General features: G+C 42.4%; 1 protein-coding gene across 4 annotated transcripts in view; it reads right to left on the bottom strand.

The window, feature by feature from the left end:
* Positions 1 to 25467, bottom strand: part of SATB2 (SATB homeobox 2) — a 436014-nt gene that overhangs the window by 221797 nt on the left and 188750 nt on the right. For all 4 annotated transcript variants that reach the window (XM_033947177.1, XM_033947180.1, XM_033947179.1 and 1 more), the window contains one exon: positions 16382 to 16484. In XM_033947177.1, coding sequence (XP_033803068.1) covers positions 16382 to 16484 — 103 coding nt within the window. The remainder of the gene's footprint in view (positions 1 to 16381; positions 16485 to 25467) is intronic.

Below are 25467 nucleotides of genomic sequence, written 5' to 3'. Positions count from 1 at the left end.
CTTGCTTTAAAATTGCTATCTACTGCTGTCCAGGCTTATAAAGCTGTAAATACTTGTTCTAAATGTTTAAACAGCTAGATAACCTGAATCTCAATGATAAAGGAGCATTCCTTATTGTCGGTTGGTGTATATTAATCAAGATGTGAAGAAAGGTCTAGTACAGGGGTAGGCAACTCTGGTCCTCGAGGGCCGGAATCCAGTCTGGTTTTCGGGATTTCTGCAATGATTATGCATGAGATCTATTTGCATGCACTGCTTTCAGTGCATATTCATTGGGGAAATCCTAAAAACCCGACTGGATTCTGGCCCTCGAGGACCAGAGTTGCCCACCTCTGCTCTAGTACCTTGTGCTAGCAAACCTTCCTCTGGTGCATTTCCTCTGAGAGCTTTTCCCAGCACATTAGCTAAACCTTTCAGGACTCATTCTCAGCCTCACAGGACTCTGCTCTGCTTTTCTGGGGACATTCAGATTTATTTATTCCATTTTCTATAACATTCTCCCACAGGTACTCACATATTAATGCACTTATATTTAAGCATATGATCTTGCAACTCATTTAAACAAAGAAATAACACATAAGGAGATCAGGTATTTACAAATCATACAAAACACTGCAATACAACTTATCAAAAATGCTAAAAAAATTTGATCGCATTACACCCCTTCTAATAAAAGCACATCGGCTTCCTATATCACATAGAATAATCTATAAAATCACACTCCTAACATTCAAAGTGATTCATAATAACAACCAACCAGATTTCCTGAATAATATCTTAATTCCATATATATCCCATCCAGAACACTCAGATCGCAGTCACAAAATCTTCTTACCATTCCCTCACTATTAGCTCTACACGTACAACGAATTTCGCAGTTACTGCCCCGACCCTTTGGAATTCATTACCCCCTGAATTACGTGACATAAGTATTCTAGAAAGATTTAAAGGAAAACTAAAAACATTCCTCTTCAAAGACGCGTTTAATCTTTAATACCCCTTCTGCTCAAACGTCAACCGTCCTTCTTGCTCTGGCTTTCAGATGGGAGAGTGTGGTGCAGTGGTTAAAGCTACAGCCTCAGCACCCTGGGGTTGTGGGTTCAAACCACCACACTGCTCCTTGTGACCCAGGGCAAGTCACTTAATCCCTCCCTTCCTTGCCCCAGGTACATTAGATAGTTTGTGAGCCCACCAGGACAGACACGGAAAAATGCTTGAGTACCTGAATAAATTCATGTAAACTGTTGTCAGCTCTCCAGAGAGAACAGTATAGAAAAATAAATAAATTAAATTCCCCCCCTTTTTATATTTCCCCTAGATGGCTACCTCTACTATTATAAAATGTAATTCCTACCTCCAACCCTATCGTTCCAATAAGTCCTGTATGTCTGATGTTCGTTAACCTGTTTAATGATTTTATTATGTAAAACTGCTTAGAAGTTTGATAGGCGATATATCAAATTTTTATTAAACTTGAAACTTGATCTGCATATAAAATTTACACATGATTCCAGAAAGGGGGCGCAGCCATGGGAGGGTCATGGTGCACTGAATGCTCTGCGCTGCTCCTATGGTCATAGATTTCCTATGAGCGTTGGAGGAGAGCAGAGCATTCAGTGTGCCAGCTGGCGCTAAAAACATCTTGCGCGGTTTTGTAAAAAAAAGAGGGAGGGTAAGTTAGGTGCGTTTCCCAGCACAAAGTGAAATTCTTTAAATGGCAAATTCTAAATGATGTTTATTGAGTGGATGATTTTTCACTCCGTCAAAAATTACAAAGACTAGGGGACCCTCAATGAAGTTACAGGGAAATACTCTTAAAACCAATAGGAGAAAATTCTTTTTCACTCAGAGAATAGTTAAGCTCTGGAACGCATTACCAGAGGATGTGGTAAGAGTGGATAGCGTAGCTGGTTTTAAGAAAGGTTTGGACAAGTTCCTGGAGGAAAAGTCCATAGTCTGTTATTGAGAAAGGCACGGGGGAAGCCACTGCTTGCCCTGTATTGGTAGCATGGAATATTGCTAAACCTTGGGTTTTGGCCAGGTATAGACCATTGGTCTGACCCAGTAAGGCTATTCTTATGTTCTTATATTATTATGTTTTCTACATGCTATTTTTTCAGTGACAGTTTTATATGCACCACAAGAAAAATTTTTAAAGACAAATATACAGTAAATAGAGTTAAATGCACATAGTTATCCACTACAAGGGACAGGACCAAATTTTAGACGCAGCTTGCTAATTTTCATTGTCGGATAATGTTAGGTCAGAACGCAAGCAAGTACCTGACTAGTGTTTAGTGATTCAGGTGGATTTTTAAATGGTCACTATTGATTCAAAATCTCTCTCCTTTCTGTGAATAAAATTTATATTACTAGTACAACTTCCAGTAGGAAAGGAAAACCAGAAGAAGGCAGAATAAAAACTGAATTTCATATCGGCATATATACACAGTCTGAATTGGAGTGAGAAGGCATTATAACAACTTTGTCTAAGAATCAATATACGCTTGTTGGAACATTGGAGAATACTGGAGAAATGAAATAATATACACAGAGTATGACGTGGAACAGCTTTATTTTCATCAGAAAAGGCTTATGAATGAACTGAATACAAGCTCCAAATTTTGTTCCACTGTATTGTGGGATAATACAGATTTTAGTAACTGGAAGTGCAATATGAATTCATTTATGTTTAATGTATAACATAAGGGTCCTTTTATCAAGCTGCGGTAGGGGTTTAACGCGCGTAATACCGCCTGCCACGCTAGCCGCTAACGCCTGCATTGAGCAGGCATTAGTTTTTTAGCCAGCCGCAGGGGTTAGCGTGTGATGAAATGTCCGACACTCTAACCCTGCTAGCGCAGCTTGATAAAAGGATCCCTTAGTGTTAAGATTTGTGTTATTTAATAAAAATACAGTATTTAAATAAAAAAAACCTGTCTAGTTATATTATATGTATCAAATTCAATAAATGATGCACAAAATTGCATGCAACTAAGGGCCCCTTTTACAAAGCCACGGTAGTAGGATTACCTGACGTCCAGATTTTCCCAGACAGCTTTCCAAACCCCGGCACTTTGTCTGGGTTTTGAAAAGCTTCCATCTTGGGACTGCATGCGCCCATGCCCTCCCGACACAGTCGTGAGGATGAGAACATTTTGAGGGGGGTGGGGCTAGGGGACGAGGCCAGGCTGGAACAGGATGTTACATGAGCATAACAAAGCTGGGCCAGGCAGAAATGGGCGGGCCTAGGGGCTGGACTATGGGTCTGGATTTTACAGGGGTAAAATCTGGTAACCCTACATAGTAGCAATGCTGCTGGGGTAAATACACCAAAGCCCATTCAATTCCTATGGTGCATTTGCCATGGCTTTGTAAAAGGAGTCCTAAAATGGGTAATTAGCAGCAACAATTGGTTTTGTCAATCACTGTCATTAATTGGCAACATTAATTGGGTTTGCAAGCACTTTTTGCTAAGCACTATTCCATAAAGATCCAGATGCAAATCTTATAGTGCACAGCTCAAAAGGGGACATGACCATGGGCGGTTCAAGGGTGTTCAATAAAGATGTGCGCAGTATTACTGAACACTGGAGATTCCTATGTAACTTGTGCCCAATTTCCGTGTGACATTTAATTGAATAACAAGTCAATTAGCATCAATAACTGGGCACTAATAATTATCAGCACTAATTGGCATTAATTAAAATGTACGCACACATTTTTAGGTGCCAGGATCTGCACATAAATTTTAGGTGTGGATCCAAAAAGGGAGTGTGGCCTTGGGAGGGGCATGGCCGGATTGGAGGCGTTCCTGGAATTTACATGTTGTTTTATAGACTAAGGGCAATCCGCATGTAATTTAGGTGTAAGAATTTGCAGTAGGTTTTAGTTGGTGTAAATCCTTGTACCTAAATTTGGGTGCCGATCCCAGCACCAAATGCTATTGTATAAACGGCACCAAACTCTGAGTGCCATTTACAGAATAGCACTTAATGTGAAATTTTATCAGTGCCAATTTTTGGGTGCCCTATACAGAATCTAGCCCTTAATAAACAATGTGCACTATTCTTGAAGAACGCACACTATTTGCAAATTGGGTGCACCATTTTCATGAAATGATTCACCCAAAGCAGGTACATTGAATAGTAATCAGGTACTCTTAAGTTCACCATCTGGTACCTGGAACAATGGAGGCAGGTGCAGCCCTATAATGAGGCCAACTGAGGCCACGGCCTCAGATGGCATTCTAGAGGGAGCGGCATCTTGCTGCACTCTCTCTGCCGCTCCCCTTCCCGGCATCTAACCCTTTCACCCTTCTCCCCCCAATTGCCATTTTTCCCATTCTTCCCCCTCCTCCCCCCCCCCTCCGCATCTACCTTTAATGTGCTACAAAAGTTGCCGGGCGCCGATTCAAGAAGCTACCCTGCCATCAGTTCCGGCATCTTTTCTCCACTCTACCCACCCCAGCAGACACAGGAAGTTGTGAGAGAGGGCAGGCCACAGTTGAGAGAAGACGCCGGGACCAGTGGCAGGGTATCTCCTTGAATTGCTACTGCCACCCGACAACTTTTGTAGCACATTAAAGGTAGCTGGAAGGGGGGGGGAAGAGAATGGGAACATGCTGATTGGGGGAGAAGAATGAAGGGTTAGATGGAGGGAAAAGGAGTGGCATATAGAGTGTAGCAAGATGCCGATATTGGACTCAGGGGAGTGAGTGAAAAAAGAGAGAGATGTTGAAATCAAGTGAGGAAAAGACGGAAAGATAGACTCAGGGATGGGGTAAGGGAGGCAGGGGAGAAATGTCAAATTTGGGAGATGGATAGGGAGGACAGAGGGGCTAGAAAAGGTATAGAGAGAGATAGCAGAGGGGGGTAGAAGGGTGATAGGGAGAGATGGACTTGGGGGAAGATTGAGGGGGCATGAAAGGGAGAGGTTGCAAAAGGGATTGAGGGAGAGATGGTAGAGGGTGTGAAAGGGGCAGAAGGAGAGATAGACTTGGTAGAGAGATAAAAGTGGTACAGGGAGAGATAGACGGTGTAGGAGGCAAAATGGGGAGAGAGGGAGAAATGAACAACTCAGATATAGCAGGGGGGACGAGAGATTGACAGGGAAAGGTGGAAGAGATATAGACTCGTGGCCAGGAGGAAGGAGGGAGAGATGTCAGACTTGGGAGGAGAGGGTAGAAGGTAAGAAAGGAGAGATGCTTGACTTTGGGAGGGTGAGAGAAAATGAGAGAAAGAAATAAACTTAAAAACATGATGGCAGATAAAGTCAAATGGCCCATCCAGTCTGCCCATCCACAATAAAATTATCTCTTCCTCTCTCTAAGAGATCCCATGTGCTTATCCCACGCTTTCTTGAATTCAGACACAGTCTCTGTCTCCACCGCCTCTTCCAGGAGACTGTTCCACGCATCTACCACCCCTTTCTGTACAAAAGTATTTCCTTAGATTACTCCTGAGTCTATCACTTCTTAACTTTATTCTAAGCCCTCTTATTCCAGAGCTTCTTTTCAAATGAAAGAGACTCAACTCATACTGGGTTACAAGGGTGGAGTAAAGGTCAAGGAGGTTGATGCTAAAAATGGTTGATTCATGTGTGAGTGTTGTGAAGAAGATGAATGAGAGGAGAATAATGAGTACAGAGGATAGAAATGTGGTAATTAGGAGTACCGTATTTTCACGCAGATAACGCGCACCCGTGTAAAACGCGCGCACGGGTATAGCGCGCAGAAACCACGATTTTATGTACAAAAACTTTTGTATACCGCGCTCACGGGTATACCACGCATGCTGCCCGACTGTCCTTTTGCCCGCCCCGACTCTCCTCTGGCCACCCCGACTCTCCTTTCGCCCTCCCCGACTCTCCGTGCGCTGTCCCGACTCTCGTTTACCCGCCCTGCCCTGCCCCCCCTCCTGGCAGGACCACTCGCACCCCCACCCCGAAGGACCGCCGACTCCCCGACAATATCGGGCCAGAAGGGAGCCCAAACCCTCCTGGCCACGGCGACCCCCTACCCCCACCCCGCACTACATTACGGGCAGGAGGGATCCCAGGCCCTCCTGCCCTCGACGCAAACCCCCCTCCCTCCAACAACCGCCCCTCCCCCCAAGAACCTCCGACCGCCCCCTCATAAATGCTTTTATTAGAAGCTTATGGCTTGCCCACTAAATATCCTCCCTTCTGGAAGACACAGCAGAGAGTCTAATAAGAGCCCACGAGAAGAGACTGTGCAGCGAACTCAAATGAGTTACTGTGTTCAGGTTTCAGCTGTGTCAGCGGCACGGAAAGTTACTGCCATCACTTATCTGTATTGATTGCTGCAGGGAAGGGCTGAATCGGGCTGTTGTGATGACAATATCTCATTCCGGCGCGTGTACACACACGCACGCAAAAATGGACACACGGGTAACCCTGAGTTAGGCATGAGCACTATAAAGACATGAGCTCTATAAAGACAATGAGTTAGGCATGAGCACTATAAAGACCCGCGACCCCCCTGGCCGACCCCCATGACACCCCCACCCGCCTTCCCCGTACCTTTGTGTAGTTGGGACAGACGGGAGCCAAACCCGCCTGTCCGGCAGGCAGCCAACGACGGAATGAGGCCGGATTGGCCCATCCGTCCCAAAGCTCCGCCTACTGGTGGGGCCTAAGGCGCATGGCCCAATCAGAATAGGCCCTGGAGCCTTAGGTCCCACCTGGGGGCGCGGCCTGAGGCACATGGTCAGGTTGGGCCCATGTGCCTCAGGCCGCGCCCCCAGGTGGGACCTAAGGCTCCAGGGCCTATTCTGATTGGCCCACGCGCCTTAGGTCCCACCAGTAGGCGGAGCTTTGGGACGGATGGGCCAATCCGGCCTCATTCCGTCGTTGGCTGCCTGCCGGACAGGCGGGTTTGGCTCCCGTCTGTCCGGCCAACTACCAAAGGTACGGGGAAGGGGGGTGGGGGTGTCGTGTGGGTCGGCCAGGGGGGTCGCGGGTCGGCTGGGGGGGCGGTCGGAGGTTCTTGGGGGGGGCGGTCGTTGGAGGGAGGGGGGTTTGCGTCGAGGGCAGGAGGGCCTGGGATCCCTCCTGCCCTTAATGTAGTGCGGGGTGGGGGTAGGGGGTCGCCGTGGCCAGGAGGGTTTGGGCTCCCTCCTGGCCCGATATTGTCGGGGAGTTGGGGAGTTGGCCGGGCAAGAGGGCTTGGGCTCCCTCTTGCTCCGATCGTGGATGCGGGTGCGGGTGGGAGCGCGTGCGAGCGGTCATTCGGGGTGGGGGTGCGAGCGGTCCTGCTGGGGGGGGTGAATCAGGCGTCGGGCGGGGTGGGAACTATGTAAAAAAAATTTGTATACCGCGCTCACGCATATAACGCGCGAGGGGTATGCGCGGTAGGTAAAAACGCGTATAACGCGCGCGTTATATGCGTGAAAATACGGTAGATAAAAGGGAGTGGAAAGATAGGAAATTTGAAAGCGAGGGGATAGAAAGTTGATCAGATTAAAAGCGAAAAGGAATAAAGCAAGTGTTATAGTTGAGCAAATAAAGGTAGAAAAGAGAAAAATGGAAGAGAGCACTTTAAGAGAAAGATAAGAACATCCAAGTAGCAGATGAAATTTAATGTGGACAAATGCAAAGTGATGCACATTGGGAAGAATAACCTGAATCAGTTACCGGATGCTAGGGTCCACCTTGGGATTAGTGCTCAAGAAAAGGATCTGGGTATCATCATAGACAATATGATGAAACCTTCTGCTCAATGTGCCGCGGCAGCCAAAAAAATCAAACAGGATGCTAGGAATTATTAAAAAAAGGGATGGTTAACAAGACTAAGAATGTTATAATGCCCCTATATCGCTCCATGGTGCGACCTCATCTGGAATATTGCGTTCAATTCTGGTCTCCTTATCTTAAGAAAGATATAGTGGCGTTAGAAAAGGTTAGAGTGACCAAGATGATAAAGGGGATGGAATTCCTCTCGTATGAGGAAAGACTAAAATGGTTAGGGCTCGTCAGCTTGAAAAAGAGACAGCTGAGGGGAGATATGACTGAAGTCTACAAAATCCTGAGTGAAGTAGAATGGGTACAAGTGGATCAATTTTTCACTCTGTCAAAAATTACAAACACTAGGGGACACTCAAAGTTACAGGGAAATACTTTTAAAACCAATAGGAGGAAATTTTTTTCACTCAGAGAATAGTTAAGCTCTGGACCGCATTGCCAGAGGTTGTGGTAAGAGCAGATAGTGTACCTGGTTTTAAGAAAGGTTTGGTCCTGGAGGAAAAGTCCATAGTCTGTTATTGAGAAAGACATGGGGAAGCCATGCCCTGAATCGGTAGTATGGAATATTGCTACTCCTTGGGTTTTGGCCATATATTAGTGACCTGGATTGGCCACCGTGAGAACGGGCTACTGGGATTGATGGATCATTGGTCTGACCCAGTAAGGTTATTCTTATGTTCTTAGATCAATATGTAAGCTGCATAGACACTATAGGGCTCATAATCAAACCTTAAACACATCTAAAAACCCGCCCATGTCTGCACTTAGATGACCTAAAAGACAGGTCATCCAAGTGCGGATAATCAAACCAAATTTCTGGACATATCAAGGAACATTTTAGGCCTCTGAATGCTGCTGTGCACCCAGAACTGAAAGGAGCATATCTAACGTGACCATTTATTTTTTCATCAAAATGGGACAGCTATTAATATTCTGTCCCGCCCCCAATACCACCCTAGCCCCACCTCCAATCCTGCCCTAGCCCTGCCCCCAATTTCTTCCATTCATTTTTCATGTACACACAATATCTTATTTCATAATGGTAATCATAAAATTTTTAAAAAATACAAAGCACCCTATACGCAGAGAAAATGTTAATTATTTATATTTGGGGGGGGGGGGGTTTCAAAGATGTCACCTCAGTATAGAGGTATAGAAAAATAGACAAATATAGTGCAAAATATAGACAGCAGATATAAATGCTCAAAACTGACACATTTTGATCACTAAATTGAAAATAAAATCATTTTCCCTACCTTTGCTGTCTGGTGATTTCATGAGTCTCTGGTTGCGTTTCCTTCTGACTGTGCATCCTTTTCTTTCATTTTTTTCTGCACTCAGGCCCAACAATTGTCCCTTTCTATTCCCTCCCTCCTTCCTTCCTATGTCCTTAGTGCCCCTTTCTATGTCCTTAGTGCCCCCAGCGCCTCCTTCCTATGTCCTTAGTGTTCCCAGCGCCTCCTTCCTATGTCCTTTGTGTCACCAGCGCCTCCTTCCTATGTCCTTAGTGCCCCTTTCTATGTCCTTAGTGCCCCATGCACCTCCTTCCTATGTCCTTAGTGCCCCTTTCTATGTCCTTAGTGCCCCAGCGCCTCCTTCCTATGTCCTTAGTGTCCCCAGTGCCTCCTTCCTATGTTCTTAGTGCCCCCAGATCCAGTGTCAGTTCTCCTTTGTTCCAGGTCTCCCTCTCTCTCCCTCCTCTGTTATGATCTTGCTTCTCTCTGCTCTTCCTCAGGGGCTCTCCCCCTCTGTCTGCATCTCCCAAAGTCCTGCTTCTGCCGTCTGTCTTTCTCCTTTGGTCCAGGCCTTTATCTCTCTAGTCTTTCTTCTACTTACAATCCCCTACCTTCTCTGCCTCTTTCTCTCCTTCCTTCATCCCTCCTTCCTATGTCATCTTGCCTTCCAGCCTTTGTCCCATCCGCTCCCAAAAAGCCTGCCAGCCTACCTCCCCCAAAGCCAGTCTGCCTGCCTACCTACCTCCCCCAGAGCCAGCCTGCCTACCTCCCCCAAAGTCAGCCAATCTGCCTGCCTACCTTCCCCAAAGCTAGCCTGCCTACCTACCTACCTCCCCCAAAGCCAGCCAGCCTGCCTGCCTACCTACCTCTCTGCCGCGCAAAAGCCAGCTTGCCTGCCTACCTCCTTCCCCCCTACCGTGGGAAAAAAAAGCCTCCCTCCAGGCCCGACTTAAACTTCCCTCCGGTCCACCGCTGCTGCTCCTCTGCTTACCTTCCTGCCTAATCGCGCCCAGAAGTCTTCTTCCCGACGTCAATTCTAACATCGGAGAGGATGTTCGGGCCAGCCAGGCAGCGACTGGCTGGCCCTGAACGTCCTCTCCGACGTCAGAATTGACTGGGCACGATTAGGCAGGAAGGTAAGCAGAGGAGCAGCGGCGGTGGACTGGGGGGGAGTTTAAATCGGGCCAGAAGGGACGTTTTTTTTTTGGGGGGGGGGGTTTGGTGCAGCATGGAGGGACAGGAAGTGATCACCTGTCCCGTTGTACCCGCGCATAGCTTATGGACGCTGTCCCTGAAAACGGGACATTTTGGCATCCCGAAGCTGTGTGTGGGCACAACGGAGCAAGGGATCCGAAAACGGGACTGTCCCGTTCAAAACGGGATGTATGGTCACCTTAGGCACATCTGGAGGAGTGGTTAGAGTGGTATTTGGGAGGGATGTAGGCCGACCTACACTTAGTCATCCTGTAGGAATAATCAAATGTTTTACGAAACTTCTTGGACAAAACGTATGCGTTGTGAGTTAGATGATATGAAAGCATATATAATGCTAAAAAGATATCCAAAGTGACCAGATAACCACTGCAGAGACAAAGTAAACACCCTCACACACTCCCCCAGTGATCACTGACTCCCTCACACCTCCACAAAGATTAGAATAAAAATGTACATACTTGTCTCCAGAACATCAGCACCTGGTATAGGAAAGCCTAGTAGAGCTGCATACAGGTTGTCTTAAATTGCCTGGGGGATGAGCTAATGAACCATAGTGAGGAGGACCCAGGCCCATAAGCTACTCTAATCACTACATTTATGATGAAAAATGTGAGGCCACCCAAAAAAAAAACCCAAACCCTACTCTACTGTCATATAGGTGCCACCCACAGCCATAAGGGCTCTTGGGGTTGTAGATAGGTGAGTATAGTGGGTTTGGGGGGTGTTTTAGGGGGCTCATCATAACCTATAAGGAAGTTCTTGTGAGATGTTTATCTGGAACCCTTTTTGTGAAGTTCACAGCAGTGCCCTGTAAGGTGCCCCACTGCTCTGATGCCATGTTGGGTGACAAGTCCATCACAATGCTGTCCCCTCCCACATCCAAATGGTCTTGTTATGGATGTTTGGGACTTGGATGAAATTTTGGTTAAAAATGTGGTATAAAGATAGACGTACTGGAGATCTGGACAATCAACTGCCTGGACGTCCAGATAGATGATTTTCGAAGAAAAAAAAATATTTTGGACGTATAGTGATTTCCCTTACATGAATGGACATTTTCCCAGTGCCGACTTTGGGCATTTAGCACCATACATCCGAATCGGACTTAGACATATATTTTGATTATGCCCCTCCATGTTATAGATTGGATGTTCCTACCTTTGATAAGATATTGCCTTTGTTAAATAAAATGTTTAAATTATAAAAGCTGTGTCATTGAGAGTGAATCGAATCGAAAAATCGATTCAACAGGGTAAATCGAATCAAAAATTATTTACCTGAATGGGGCAGCACTAGTATAGAGGATAGACATGTGGTAATGGGAAATAGGTGAAAAATAAATGGGAATAGGAGGTTGGGGAAGGGACAATTTGGGAAATGGGAGAGCTAGGGAGTAAGAAAAGGAGATGGAAAGTTGATAGGTAGGTGAAAAGTAGAAAGGAGTAGGCTGAAATTTGAGTGGACATGGGCAAAAAAAACAAAAAATGGAAGGAAAGAACTAAAAAGGAAAAATCAGTATGTCAGAGACAGGTGGAGGGGCATAATCGAAAGGGATGTCTAAGTCCGTTTTCATCTAAGTCACAAGTCGTCCAAAATAAAAAACAGCCTAGGACACATTTTTGAAAAATACATTCAAATTTTTTTTTCTTTCGAAGATCGTCTAACTATACGTCCTGCGTTTTGAGTTAGATGATATGAAAACAGGTATAATCATCCAAGTTCTTCTGAACTACTCAACCTATTCTGATTATCTTCTCCAGCCACAATTAATTCCTTAAATGCTTTGTAAATAAGCAAGCCTTCAGCATTGAAATAAATCACAGATAGTGCTGCCCCCCTCCTCCGAAAGTCCAATCATGTGTACAAAGCAATTCATAATCTAGGACAACTGGCAGATTTAATATAAAGGATTTAGCACTATGCAAATCCCTATTGGAGATCAGCAACACTCCTTACTGCTGCCACAGCATGCAACACTGTACAACAAACACCGCAAGAGACGATCCCCGCTCCAAAGAGCTTACAATCTAATTAAGACAGACATAGGACAAAGGCTTATACATTTTACTTAGGTGAGGAAGTATAAGGGACTAGAGGTAGGGGAGTAAAGAGGGAATGGCAACAGATATGGGTGCTTTGCAAGTTGGGAGGGTAGGGCACATACGCAGTTTCAAAATGTTGGGGTTGTAGCCTGGATTTTAACACTATGAAAGATGGGACCCGGTGCACCAAGTCAGGCAGGATGTTCCAGGCATAAGGCGCAGCAAGGCCGAAGGGATGGAGTCGGGAGTTGGCAGTAGAGGAGAAGGGCGTTGAGAAAAAAGACTCACCTGACAAACAGAGCTTCTGGGGTGGAGTTTAGGAAGGGAGGTGAGATCCTGAGGAGCTGCAAGTCAGTCAAAGGAGTTTGAACTGTATGCAGAGACGGACAGGGTACCAGTGAAGTGATCTGAGGAGAGGGGTAATGTAAGCATAATGACACTGACGGAATATGAGATGCACAGCAGAGAAAGATGGCTTAGCGGAAGCCCTTGAGGTATTAAAATTCTGGGCCCATTCCATTTGAAAAATGTAAAACTTGGTTGAACCCCCAAGATTCAGATTGGTGGGTTGAAGGTCATCTGGAAACACTGGATGAAGGCAGGTATACGTACTTTGAATGATGTTATATCAGATGGTAAGATGCTTAACTTTTCATGATTGCAACACAAATTTGACATTGCTAAATCTCAAAGTTATAAGTGGTTGCAGTTGAAGCAGGCCATTCAAGAGGGGTTCCCTGACTGGAAAAATCAGTATAGTTTGCCATTCCTGTGTTTTCAGGCAGATTTCCTGGGTCACCAAGCCGCTCAGTGGTATAAATTAATATCTGGATTTTTGAATAAGAAACCAAAAACTGGTCTTCGTGACATTTGGAGCATTGACATAAAGCATCAGATTAATGTGTCTCAATGGCCACAGATCTGGACTTGGGGATGAGATGTACGGTGTCTGCATCTATGAGAAAAACTTGTTGTTGTTTTTTTTTTTGTTACATAGAGCAGTTTGGACCCCAGTTCGGTTACATAAATTAAATCTAATAGGTGTTGGCACTGTCATCTCGAACCTGGGACATTAGATCATGTATTATTTTATTTTATTGTCCCTTGATACTTCAATTTTGGAGATCCATTTGGGATCATGTAAACAAAGTAATGAAAAATCCAGTGGCACTAACATATGACACTGTGCTATTTGGCACTATGATGAGAGCTAAAAGCCAAATATCCTCTCACAATAATAAACTTCTCTTTATTATGACAGGGGTTGCCACACAGCTTATTTTAAGGAATTGGAAAAATTGGGATCGATTGAACTATACATTTTGGTGGGAGTCTTTGTGTCACGTCTTTAAAATGGAACATATTATGGCTATACAACAGGGACTTTATAAGAAGTTTCTGAGGATTTGGGAGACATTGACAAAATTTAGCAAAGAGTGATTGTTGATTTTGCCCTTTGATCATGCATGTCCAGGGTAGGTGGGTAGGAGGGAGGGTTGGAAAATATTTCTAATTCTTTAATTTGAGTGCAATTTTTTATATAAGTATTGGGGGGGGGGGGATATATCTTTTTGTCATAGATTACAATTTTGGTTGAATGTAAGTGCTTTTATAGTGTAATATGATTGTATAATTTGTTGCACTTATTTATGGCTTCAAAATGAATAAAGATATATAAAAAATATATAAAATTATGCATAACATTTTAAATTTTATTCTTGTTACTGGCAGTCAGTGTAATCTGATCAGATAAGGAGCAGCTTGTTCAGATACACGTCCATGCAAAATTATCTTGGTCACTGTAATCTGTAGAACATGAAAATGTGATAGCACCATGCTTGGACAAGTTGATGAAGGTGATCAATCAACAATAAATTCCAAATCTGCCTCAACCAACTTAAATATGAGAATGAGGTCTGAACATCTTGCTCACCTGTTGCTCCAGAGAAAAACAGAACTCTGTAATTGTATCTAGACTCTGAATCAATTTAATGAGAGCATAACCCATCCACCAAGGGTCCCATCAATAGCAATGCTTTTTAGCTGCAAAATCTCCACAGTGATATCTTTAGTGCAAAGAGAGCATACCCAGCATGAGGGGAGAAACAGTCATGACATTAGCACATATTATCCAGCATTAAAATAGCGGTAGATAATATGGAACCAGATAACTATACTTTTGAAGTATTAGTTAACTTTTCTATGGTTACTGTCTGCCTTATGTGCTAAGAATATTATTAGCATACATTAAACCAATGGTTCCTAAATCTGTTCCTGGAGGTACGCCAGCCATTCAGGTTTTCAGGATATCTACAATGGATATTCATGAGAGAGATTTGCATGCAGTGACGAACATCTCTCTCATGAATATTCATTGTGAATATCCCGGAAACCTGACTGGCTGGCGTACCTCCAAGACCAGGTCTTTCTCTACAAAAAGTTGAAAAATGTGGCTGCCTTTATTTGTATTTTTGGCTGTGTGTTGTATTAATATATAATTATTATTTATTTTGTCTGTTCCTTACATAAGTTTTAAAATGGGTTCATTATTATTATTCTTCCTATTTTTACCTATTTGGATTTATAGCTGTATGATATATTGTTATATTTTTTGATATACACTCATTTTAGCCAATCTTCATTAATTCACATTTATTTGTGTTATAACCTCTGTATGTAAGGCTTTTTCATACGTTCCAATTGTTTGGTTTTTTTAATATGGTTGTGGCATTTTTATCCTTAGCCCATGATATATGTTACAAATATAATTTTCTTGTAATTATTTTTAATATCTTTTATATTTAAAATTTAAAATATGTTGATTGTACAATATTTTATATCTCTATGATTATTTTGCTTTTTTATTTTTCTCTATAGCTGCCACTATACAGTATTTTTGTGATTTTTTGTTTTTTCCCTCCATTTTTACCATGGTATGTATTTCACTCTTTATTTAATGCTACAGAATCTATCGATTCTTTTTCCATTCCTTTTCTCTATTGTGGTTCTTTCTCACAGGTCACTCTCTTTGTGTGTCCATCTTTGTCTTTTTTTATATACTTTTGCATATATATTATTCACATATATTTTTTATAGTTCATTTAATGTCACTTTTCTTTTCTTTGCATGTATTTTACTCTATGTTTGTTCTCTTTATTTTCATTTCTTTCTTTACGTATGTGCGGTACTCTTTATGAATTTTGGTATTAAATTTGGTTGATACACCATTTTCTTGTTATGTTCTTTTAATTATTATTATTTTTTTAGTCATTATTTTAATTTATTATGTGTCTAATTGTGCCTTTTTTAATATTATTAAATTTTATGTCACCTTTTCAATAATAATAAATTTTATGTTATATTTGTACCTATTAGGACCCCTGACGAAGGTTTGTCCGAAACACGGACCGTGTCGGGTCCCCTGATTGATAAAAGGGTTTGCATATATATTTTTGTCACTAATAAATTTTGCCTACGTCTTGTACAGATCTGCAGTTTTGTTTTGTTTGCTTTATAAAATAAGCCCACCAGGATGTTTAAAAAAAACACCCAATTGGGCAGGAAAATCGAATCGAAAAATCAATTCAATAGGCTGAATCGAATCAAATCAAAATTTTTTTTCCTGAATCAGGCAGCACTACTTTGAATCCACCAAAGCCATTTGCAAGCTGCATGGGGCATTTTGTACTGGCCCACCGTTTTTTTCAGATGCTACAGTCTTGCAAAGAGATAGAATACCACCTGCCTGCCTGTTTCAATTGTTTACATATAAGATCACAAAAAACAGACCAGCTCTTCTGCATAGAACCTACCATCTCCCTACAACAGTAGTTCTCAATCCTGTCTTTGCCCCCCCCCCCCCAGGGAGTTGAGTTTCCAGAATGTCCATAATGAATATGTATAAGGCAGTTTTTCATAAAGGGAGCAAGTCCATCTGCTTTATGGCACTAACTTGGAGAATTATTTCAGTGATTTAAAATCTAATAAATCTTCAAGTTATTGAGTTTTATCTCTCCACACTAACAGTGAAAGCAACAAGTGAGACCAGTAGCAGAGGAGTTGACAAATGTGTGTATTAACTTCTGAAGAAAAGGTAAAATCTTTGAATATGATAAGCAGGTTTACCTTTAGTCTTCTTGTACTTTTTAAACCATCTTCCAAACTCCTGGCATTTGGTCGGTGACACATTGGCATAGTATGTGCTGTTTACAATAGATGAAATCATACTCTACATCAGAGGAGAGAAACAAGAAAATATGATTATACATATTTTTTAAAGAAAATTCTAAACACACAAGATTCAATTCATCCAAATTCATTATGGCTTCAAAAGGACCATAGTGGGAATAAAAAAAATTTGCTGAACAACAAGAATTATAATAGGAGATAAACACCAGCTGTCCAAATTCAAAGTGATTTAAACAGCCCAGAGAGGCTTCTGGCTATTTAACCTCCCTCCTCTTACTAAGCCACGGTAGAGGTTTCTAGTTCTACCATGGCCCAGAGCACAAAATGAGCGTCAGAGCAGCATCAGAGCCTAGTAAAAGGGAGGTAAATCACTTGTCCATGGCTAACAGCGAACATTCAGCGCTTAGAATTTTGATTAAGCGATCTATCAAATTTTAAATAAAACTTGAAACTTCTTAGTGCCACTGAATATTTGCAGTTAGTAACTCAGCTGAAAATGGATAACTTGTGGGCATTCCATGTGTGGAGCTGGCACTTATACAGTTACCATATATACTCGAATATAAGTTGATCCAAATTTAAGTCAAGACCCCCCCATTTCCCCTCCCCCCCAAGGAGAAAAAATGGTTGGCTCAAATATAAGTCGGGCAGCTTAATATTCAAGTGCCCTGCCAGGATCTACACCCAGCACCCCCCTCCCCTGTCAGGCTCTATACCGAGCCCCTTCCCTCCATCCGCTGTCAGGCTCTGCAACTACCTGCCAGGCACTACATCCAGCCCCCTTCCCTCCCTCCCCTTTCAGGCTCTACACCCAGTTCCTTCCCTTCCTTCCCTCCCTCCCTTCCCTGTCAAGCTATGCAACCAGCCTCCCTCCCAGGCTCTGCAACCTGTCCCCATCCCTGCCCTGTCCGTAATACCGCCTCTGCCAATCCCTGGTGGTCCAGAGGTGCAGCTGGCAGGAGCAAGCTTTTTGCATTCCTGCCCCACTATTAACCCAGTCAGTTGCTGCCGTGGCCGCCTCGAGTTCTAGTTTCTTCAACTGCTGAGCGGCACCGAGCAGGAGCACGCTTTGGCACTGCTGCTTGGTGCTGAGCGGCTTGCTGACTGGCTTCCGTGAATTCTCACAAGAATTCACAGGAGCCAGTCAGTAAAGCTGCTCAGCAGTACCAAAGCGGCTCCTGCTTGGTGCTGCTCAGTGGCTGGTTAGTAGCAGGGCAGGAGAGTGGAAAGCTCGCTCCTGCCCGCTGCACCTTTGGACCACCATGGATTGGCAGAGCAGGTACAACAAACAGGGCAGGGAGGGGGGGGCAGGGTGCAGAGCTAGGCCCCAAAATCCTGGTTTATATTCAAGTATATACAGTAAGTGCTGATATTCATCCCTTAATCACATTAATTTAATTTTTACCTTTATATCCCGCTTAACCACAAAGATCCAAGTGGATTACAGTAATAAAAAACATATACATCTGGGTATTCCATCAACAATTAGTACATGTTTTACAATGTCTTATTCTAGTTTTCATCTTACTCAAGTCAAAGATATTTCTGAAATATCCTTGTCTTTACAGCCTTCCTGAATAACCCAATATTATACAATTTTTTTAATGTCCCTGCGTAGTGTATTCCAGAATTCTGCAGCTCTTCCCAGAAGCGTTCACTTTCTGGAAGAGAGCAATCTACAATCTTTACAAGAGGGTAATTCCAACCACAATTCTTCAGAAGAACATAAATACTGAGTTGGCTGATCAAATCTGTCAGATAACCTGAATATAATCCATATAAAATCTTAAAAATAAATATCAAGCTTTTAAACTCAATTCTTGCCTCAGTTGGCAATTAGATAACCTATCTGGACTCCAAGATGCCGTTATAATAGAATAGTAGCATAATCTGTCATTGGTGTAACTAAAATTTACATGCTAACAGTTTCGATAGCTTTACATAACATAAGAACATAAAAGCCGCCATACTGGGACAGATTGCAGATCCATCTAGTCCAGAATCCTGTTTCCAACAGTGGCCACCCCAGGTCACAAGCACCTGGCAAGATCCCAAAGAGTGAAATATATTTTATGCTACTTATCCTAGGAATAAGCCGTGGATTTAGCCAAATCCATCTCAATAATGGCTTATGGACTTCTCTTTTAGGAAATTATCCAAACCTTTTTAAAACCTTGCCTAAGCTAACTGCTTTCACCACATTCTCTGGCAACAAATTCCAGAGTTTAATTGCACGCTAGCATGTAAATGCAGTAAGGGCGTGTGCAATTTAAGCATTCTGTAAATCGTGAAAATAAATCAGATCAGTGTTTAGTACATTGAAATTAATCAGGAGATTATGTGATCTTTTATTTTTTCAGACTTTAGATTAGTTATCCAGAGTGTGATAATGTCTTAATTATTGTGACAGCTTACTAATGGAGCTGCACGGAGGATCTCTGAAGGATCTGCAGGTTTCGCAGAATGCAGCTATCTGAGTGCTCTTTGGGTTTTCGTGATATTGTCATATTACCCTTGTCTTGAAGAAGCTTCATTGACTTCCTATTAAACAAAGAATAATTTCCAAAATTTTATTTTTGTTTATTAAGGTGTCAAATTTTCATCAGTTCTGGTCTCCATCTTACATATCTACCAACAGTGAGAGCATCTGAGATCCTCCGATGCCGGTTTATTAGACGTTCTTTCCTTTAAGGCAGTCAGACTAGAAGAATATCATGCTACCATTTTTAAAGTGATGGGATCCAAGCTAAAGAATGATTTACCACTGAATCTGAGAGTAATGAAGAACGTAGATTTGTTTAAACTAGAACAGAAAACTAAGGGCGCCTTTTACGAAGCCGCGTTAGCGGTTTAACGCGCGTAATAGCGCGCGCTAATTTGCCGGCCGCGCTAGCCGCTACCGCCTCCTCTTGAGCAGGCGGTAGTTTTTCAGCTAACGCAGGGCTTAGCACACGCTAAAAAGGTGTGTGCGATAAAGCCCTAAATTATTTCAACCAGTTTTTGGTAAATAGAAAGTTCTGACTTTATTTTTTTAAGAAGTATAACAAATGCTTGGATGAAGTATAACAAATGCTGGGATAGACCATTTGAAAGACCGAATAGGTGACAGTTTGGAGTATTATTCCATGTACTTTGTTTGATTTGCATGTTTTAATTATATAATTTATTATGCACGGGTGAAATAAGATACGGGTTCCTCAATATGTTCTTATGAGACAACGTGCCTTGTAGAAATTGCTATAAGCTGGTAGCATACTCTGGGTTCATGCAGGCTATAAATATTTAAATACATAAATCCACTCCTTCTAGAATAGTGTGCATAGTACACTTATTTATTATCTGCCTTTTCATGAAGAGACTCACCCAAAGTGGTTTACAATATGTTGAATAGTAACAAAGCACTCTTACACGTTTCCCTTATCTGTCCTGGTAGGCTCACAATCTCACTGTGGTGGTACCTGGGGCAATGGACTTGGCCAGAGTCACAAGCAGCTAGGCTGGAATTGAACTCACAACCTCAGGGAACAGAGGCAGCAGCTCTAACTATTAGGCCACCCTTCCACAAGAGATGCATAACAGCATGCACCTAGTTATACAATTCCCCTTGAAATTCCTATCACTTCCTATGAAAGTGATTTTGACATTTACTGTATTTTTCAGACCATAAGACACACTTTTTCCATCCCTGAAAAGGGGGAGCAGCTTATGGACCGAATACACCGCACCCCCCCCCCTCCCCTTACCTTTTTTAAGTAGCGGTGATCCAGCGCGGTCTCCTGCTAGATGGCTGCCTCTCTGTAAAGCGACGCAACGCGCAATGCAGGAGCGTGATCTTTGCGCTTCCTGCCTGGTACCCCGCTGCTCTTTGAGGGGCAGCCGTCCAGCAGGAGACCGCGCTGGACCACCGCTACTTAAAAAAGGTATCACGGGGCCTTTCTTCAGGCGGCTTTGGGGAGGCCATTCTTTGGATTACTTCGGGGAGGGCCATTCTTCGGGCGGCTTCAGGGAGGCCTTTCTTCAGGCGGCATTAGGCTACAGGCTGCTTCTTTGGGCTGTTTTGGCCTTCCCAGCACCAGACGCACCAGCCCACCAGACGCACCTATGTGTAGAGGAGGAAAAACCAAGAATATAATAATTCTGAACCAAAATTTTTTTTTCTTGGTTTTTCCTCCTCTACGGCTGTGTGCGTCTTACGGTCCGAAAAATACGGTAAAAACATTTTTTTTTTCTGTGTTAGGAAAACTACCTGCAACAAACCTGTTTCTTTTACTCTAACATAGAACACCATACATAAAATGTAATGGCCTTCCCCAAATTTTAATGATTAACTAAATTTTCCTATGCAACAGCAACTGTTAAAGGTCCTGTGCACTCTTCCAACCAAGGATCATGACATTTGCCTTTAAAGCGGTTATGTTACACCCTAATGCCTAGCGTCTCCTCTACAAAAACACATTGAGGGTCAAAGCACATCAAATAATGACCAAACAGAAAGCACCAAGGGTCCAATTCTATAAATGGCGCCTAAACCATAGATGCCCAGGCACGTCAACCTTAAGTTAGGCACTTATCAATCTTAAGTTAGGCACCTTTTACAGAATTGTGCCTAGTGGCACTTAAAGTGGACTTAGACACCGTTTGAACCTTAGGTGCATCCTATTTATGCCAGGTTTTCTTGGCATAAATACTGGCACCTAAGTCCAAAACAGGCACCTACAGGCAAAACAAGCCCGTGATCCACCCCTAACCATGCTTACGTTCTGGTAGGCACCTCGGATTAGGTGCCCACCTGATAGTGGTAAGTACCTCTGAGTTAGAAACCTACCACCCAATTAATTTTAATTTAAGCCAATTATGAGATGCTAATTGCTTATCAGTGCCGATTAAGCTTTTTAAATAAGTTAGGTGCCTATTATAGAATCTGCCAGCAAGAGCCTCAAAAAAATGTGACTAGTCTTTACTGACCCAACACGAGCCGTGTTTCAGTGCACACTGCCTGCATCAGTAGTCATCAGGTATAGTATACAAGCATACGATTTCCAGGTGAAAGATATATCGCAATGGTGAACCAATGTTAAATTGTCCAAACACAATTGAGTTTATCTGCACACTTACGACATTTTGCAAAAGTTACTTTAGTGAAATCATTGTGTTTTCCTGGATCCTGCATGCCAAATGCAGCAGTGAAAAACTGGGTTTTCAGTAAAGTTTGATTTTTTTTCTATGATCCTTCTGCACAAATTACAGTAGGAAGTTTATTTTAGTTACAGGAAAATACTTTTAAAACCAATAGGAGGAAATATTTTTTTTCACTCAGAGAACAGTTAAGCTCTGGAACGCATTGACAAAGGTTGTGGTAAGACCAGATAGCATAGCTGGTTTTAAGAAAGGTTTGGACAAGTTCCTGGAGGAAAAGTCCATAGTCTGTTATTGAGAAAGACATGGGGGAAGCCACTGCTTGCCCTGGATTGGTAACATGGAATGTTGCTACTCTTTGGGTTTTGGCCAGGTACTATGGACCTGGATTAGCCACCGTGAGAATGGGCTACTGGACTTGATGGCCCTTTGGTCTGACCTAGTAAGGCTATTCTTATGTTCTTATGTTAGACTGCAGTAACAAGTTAAAATGCACTTCTGTAAGTAGACTCCCAGCAAGTTAATGAGAGATGGCATCAGCAATCTATAGTCTGAGACTAACCTCAACAGTCTACCACGTATATAAGGTATAAGGATTTTGGCAAGATAGAACATCCTCATAACATGCTCTGCGAACTAGCACCAATAATTTAAATTCAATCCTATATCACATAGGAAGCCAATGAGACTGAATAAACAAAGATGTTTCATGATCACTTCTTTATGCCTTCCCTAAATTTAATAATCCATATATGATATCAATAAAGCACAGATTAAAGTATGTAGCACTGATCATTGAGGATTCCACTATTTTTATCTTTTCATCGAAGGCTTACTTTTTTAGAGAAGCTTTTGGAAATGTATAATGGAATAATAAACTTGTTAATAATTTATTTTAATGATTTGATTTTATTTGAAGAACAATGGGGTGTTTTCTTTATTTTAAAGTGTTTGTTTATTAATTTACATATGTATATTCTGTAACCCACATAGATTTTGCGATATGTGGGACATAAGTGTTTAAAATAAATAAATAAATGTCTAGAGATCACAACTGGCTTAGTATGTAGATATCGGTTCCAGGAAAGAAAGCTGAAATCAATTAAGACACCCAAATATTGAAAGGAGTCCTACAGTGTCACTGCTTAACAAATATATTTGAGAAATAAAACCAAATACACACCATAAACACACATCTCACTCTCATACCACATACATGATATTTCCCCTTACAAATCCTGAATTTTCATGAACAAACGAGATCTTTTGGGGAAAGTTGGGAGGGTGAAAATGGGAGAAGGATATACATATACAGTATTTAACTGTGGTAAATGGAGGGCGCAAAACATGTATGATGTCTGGAATATATTGAATATTAGACCAGCTTTCTCGTAACACTATGTAACACAATTTTTTTCCTGGGCAGTACGGGCCTGATTCTAAAACAGCATCCCAATTGTAGGTGTGATAGGCATCTTACCGCAGTCTAATGGAGCAATCGGGATGCACATTTTTATTTTTTAAAAATTGATGGGGCGAAGGATGTCTATAATGTTGACATTGTACATGTGTACAATTGTACATGTAGACATTGTACATGTGTACAGAGGCATCTAGGTACACCTATGGAGGCTTAAGGCTGGCTCAGACATGGTTTATGCTGGAAGTGGCCTTAGGCCTCCGTAGGTGTGCCTAAGTGATTCTCGTAGGCATGAGTCAGACGTCGTACATGTAGGCATTTAAAATGCTGGCCTACATTTAAGGTGTCTTTAGAAGAAAATAGACATGATTCTGGAAAACGGTACCTTCCAGTGACAGTAGGCATCCATTTTGCAGGCGCCTACTGCAGCAGGTACCGTGTCCAGAATCAGGACCTTAGGGTTTATATTTTTGGTGTTCTTTCTTGAATCTACCCTGGTATTTACTGATCACCCAATACTGTTCCAAATCTATACACAACAAAAGTGGTAAGCGTGTTAAGTAAACTGAGCTGTAAATGACAGGCTATTTAAGCAAGAATTCTTCATCTAATGGAAGACTGCCACATTGTTGTTATCCTAGAGCAGAGGTTCTCAACTAAGGGTATACGCTAGGCATTACCAGGGAATAAGCAGTACCTTTGCAACACACACCAAGCCAGCATCTCTTCCCCCTTCTTCCTTCTCCCCTGGGTTCAGAGGTACCTCTTTTCTGTCCTCCTTCCCGCAGTTCATCCTTGACATTGAGCTTGATTGTTGCAAGTGGCAGCAGCAGCACAGCAATTCAGCCTGGGGGCCTTTGCTAGGTTGCATCCCACATTTGTTGAAACAGGAAGTTGCATCAGCGGAGGTGAGGCATGGCTTAGCAAAGGCCCCAAGGCTGCCCAACTGAATTAAAGCGCTGCCGCTGCCACTTGTAACGATCATGGCAAGTGAGGACACAGTGCATGAAGGAGGATAGAAAGCGATCAATCAGATTTCATGTTTCATTATCCCAGAGACAAGATGAAACTGGATTAGTCACTATGGGCAACTTTTACGGAGAACTTTATTTTTTCCTGAGTTTTGGGTTGTTTTTTTTAAATAAATAGGCCCCCTTAATTATTATGGTTCATTTTTGCTCAGTTTGTAAGAACAAACACGTCACCTGTTAAGAGGCCAAAGTTTATATGAGAGTGTAATATAATAGATCAGGCCAACTGTGTCTTGGTCTGTATGCCACTTGTAGTGACTTGTATTTGTTGTATGTTGTCAAGTTAGTTAACTGTTTAACAATAAAATGTCCATTTCAAAATCTCTACTGGTCAGAGCTCAGGGGTACTCGGTTGAAATTTGTTCGATTTAGAGGGTACTTGGCTTGAAGAAGTTGGGAAACACTGTCCTATAGTATCCTTATCAGGGAATAGCACAGTCATGCAAGGGAGGATACACAAGCTAGAAACAAGTAGTGAGAACAATTGTGATTCAGCAACCAGATCATAAAGGTAAGATTAGATGCTCCAGCATGCTTAACCCATGTAATTCTTTTCAGATGTTTCTGTACTGCTTCCAACTGCAGCAAGACCACACCGCCAAGAATCTGGGAACATTCGTGCTACCCTCTGCAGTACAACGGTTAAGCAAATAAGGGGAATTAATGCAATTTACAGAAATGGGTGCTTAGCACCTGGACTAAAATTCACCAAAAAAAAAAAAGAAAAAGAAAAAGCAATCCGTTGTACAATTTAGCACAGATAAAGTTAAGCAGAAGCATGGTGTGTACTTTCACTTCTCAAGCCCCCTTTTAAAGCCTCATCCCCACTGTATTTATTTCAACAATCTCCTCCTGCAAATTATCACCCAGAACCTGTTACACGCAGTGATGCCTCAAAGGGGGTAACTCTATATAGACTGCACTAAGTGCAGTTTCTATAATGTCAGTTCCATACGCAATGCTGCTAAGTCTGCATTTACATGCCAAACCTAAGGCTGAGCACTTATACTAACTCAATATAGGCAGTAAGGCACATAAATGTTAGTATTCTATAACCTTAGAGGTAAATTCTATGTATAGCACTGAATAAATTGGCACAGAAAAAACCCCCACAATGCTATTCTATAAACTATGCCTAAAGTTAGGCGCAGTTTATAGAATATGCTTAGTGGCCAGCCTCACAACTAAAATTTAGGCATGATCATTTAGGCCAGCTAAAATCTGGTGTAAATGCCCGCACCTAAATTTTGTGTCATTTTTAGGAATATTCATGACCTACCCATGCCCTCAAATGGCCACTCCTCCTTTTGAGATCTGCACATTAGAATTTACATGCGCCACTTTATAGAATATGCTTAGAATGTTGTTTGCATAAATTCTAATTAGTGCCAATTAATGCCGATAATTGCTTCTTAGTGGCGAATTATTGACACCAA

This window comes from Geotrypetes seraphini, chromosome 5 (genome assembly GCF_902459505.1).
Source record: "Geotrypetes seraphini chromosome 5, aGeoSer1.1, whole genome shotgun sequence".
Lineage (NCBI taxonomy): Eukaryota > Metazoa > Chordata > Amphibia > Gymnophiona > Dermophiidae > Geotrypetes > Geotrypetes seraphini.
Note: the sequence above shows the minus strand (reverse complement) of the source record. Positions and strands in the feature narration are given on the sequence as shown.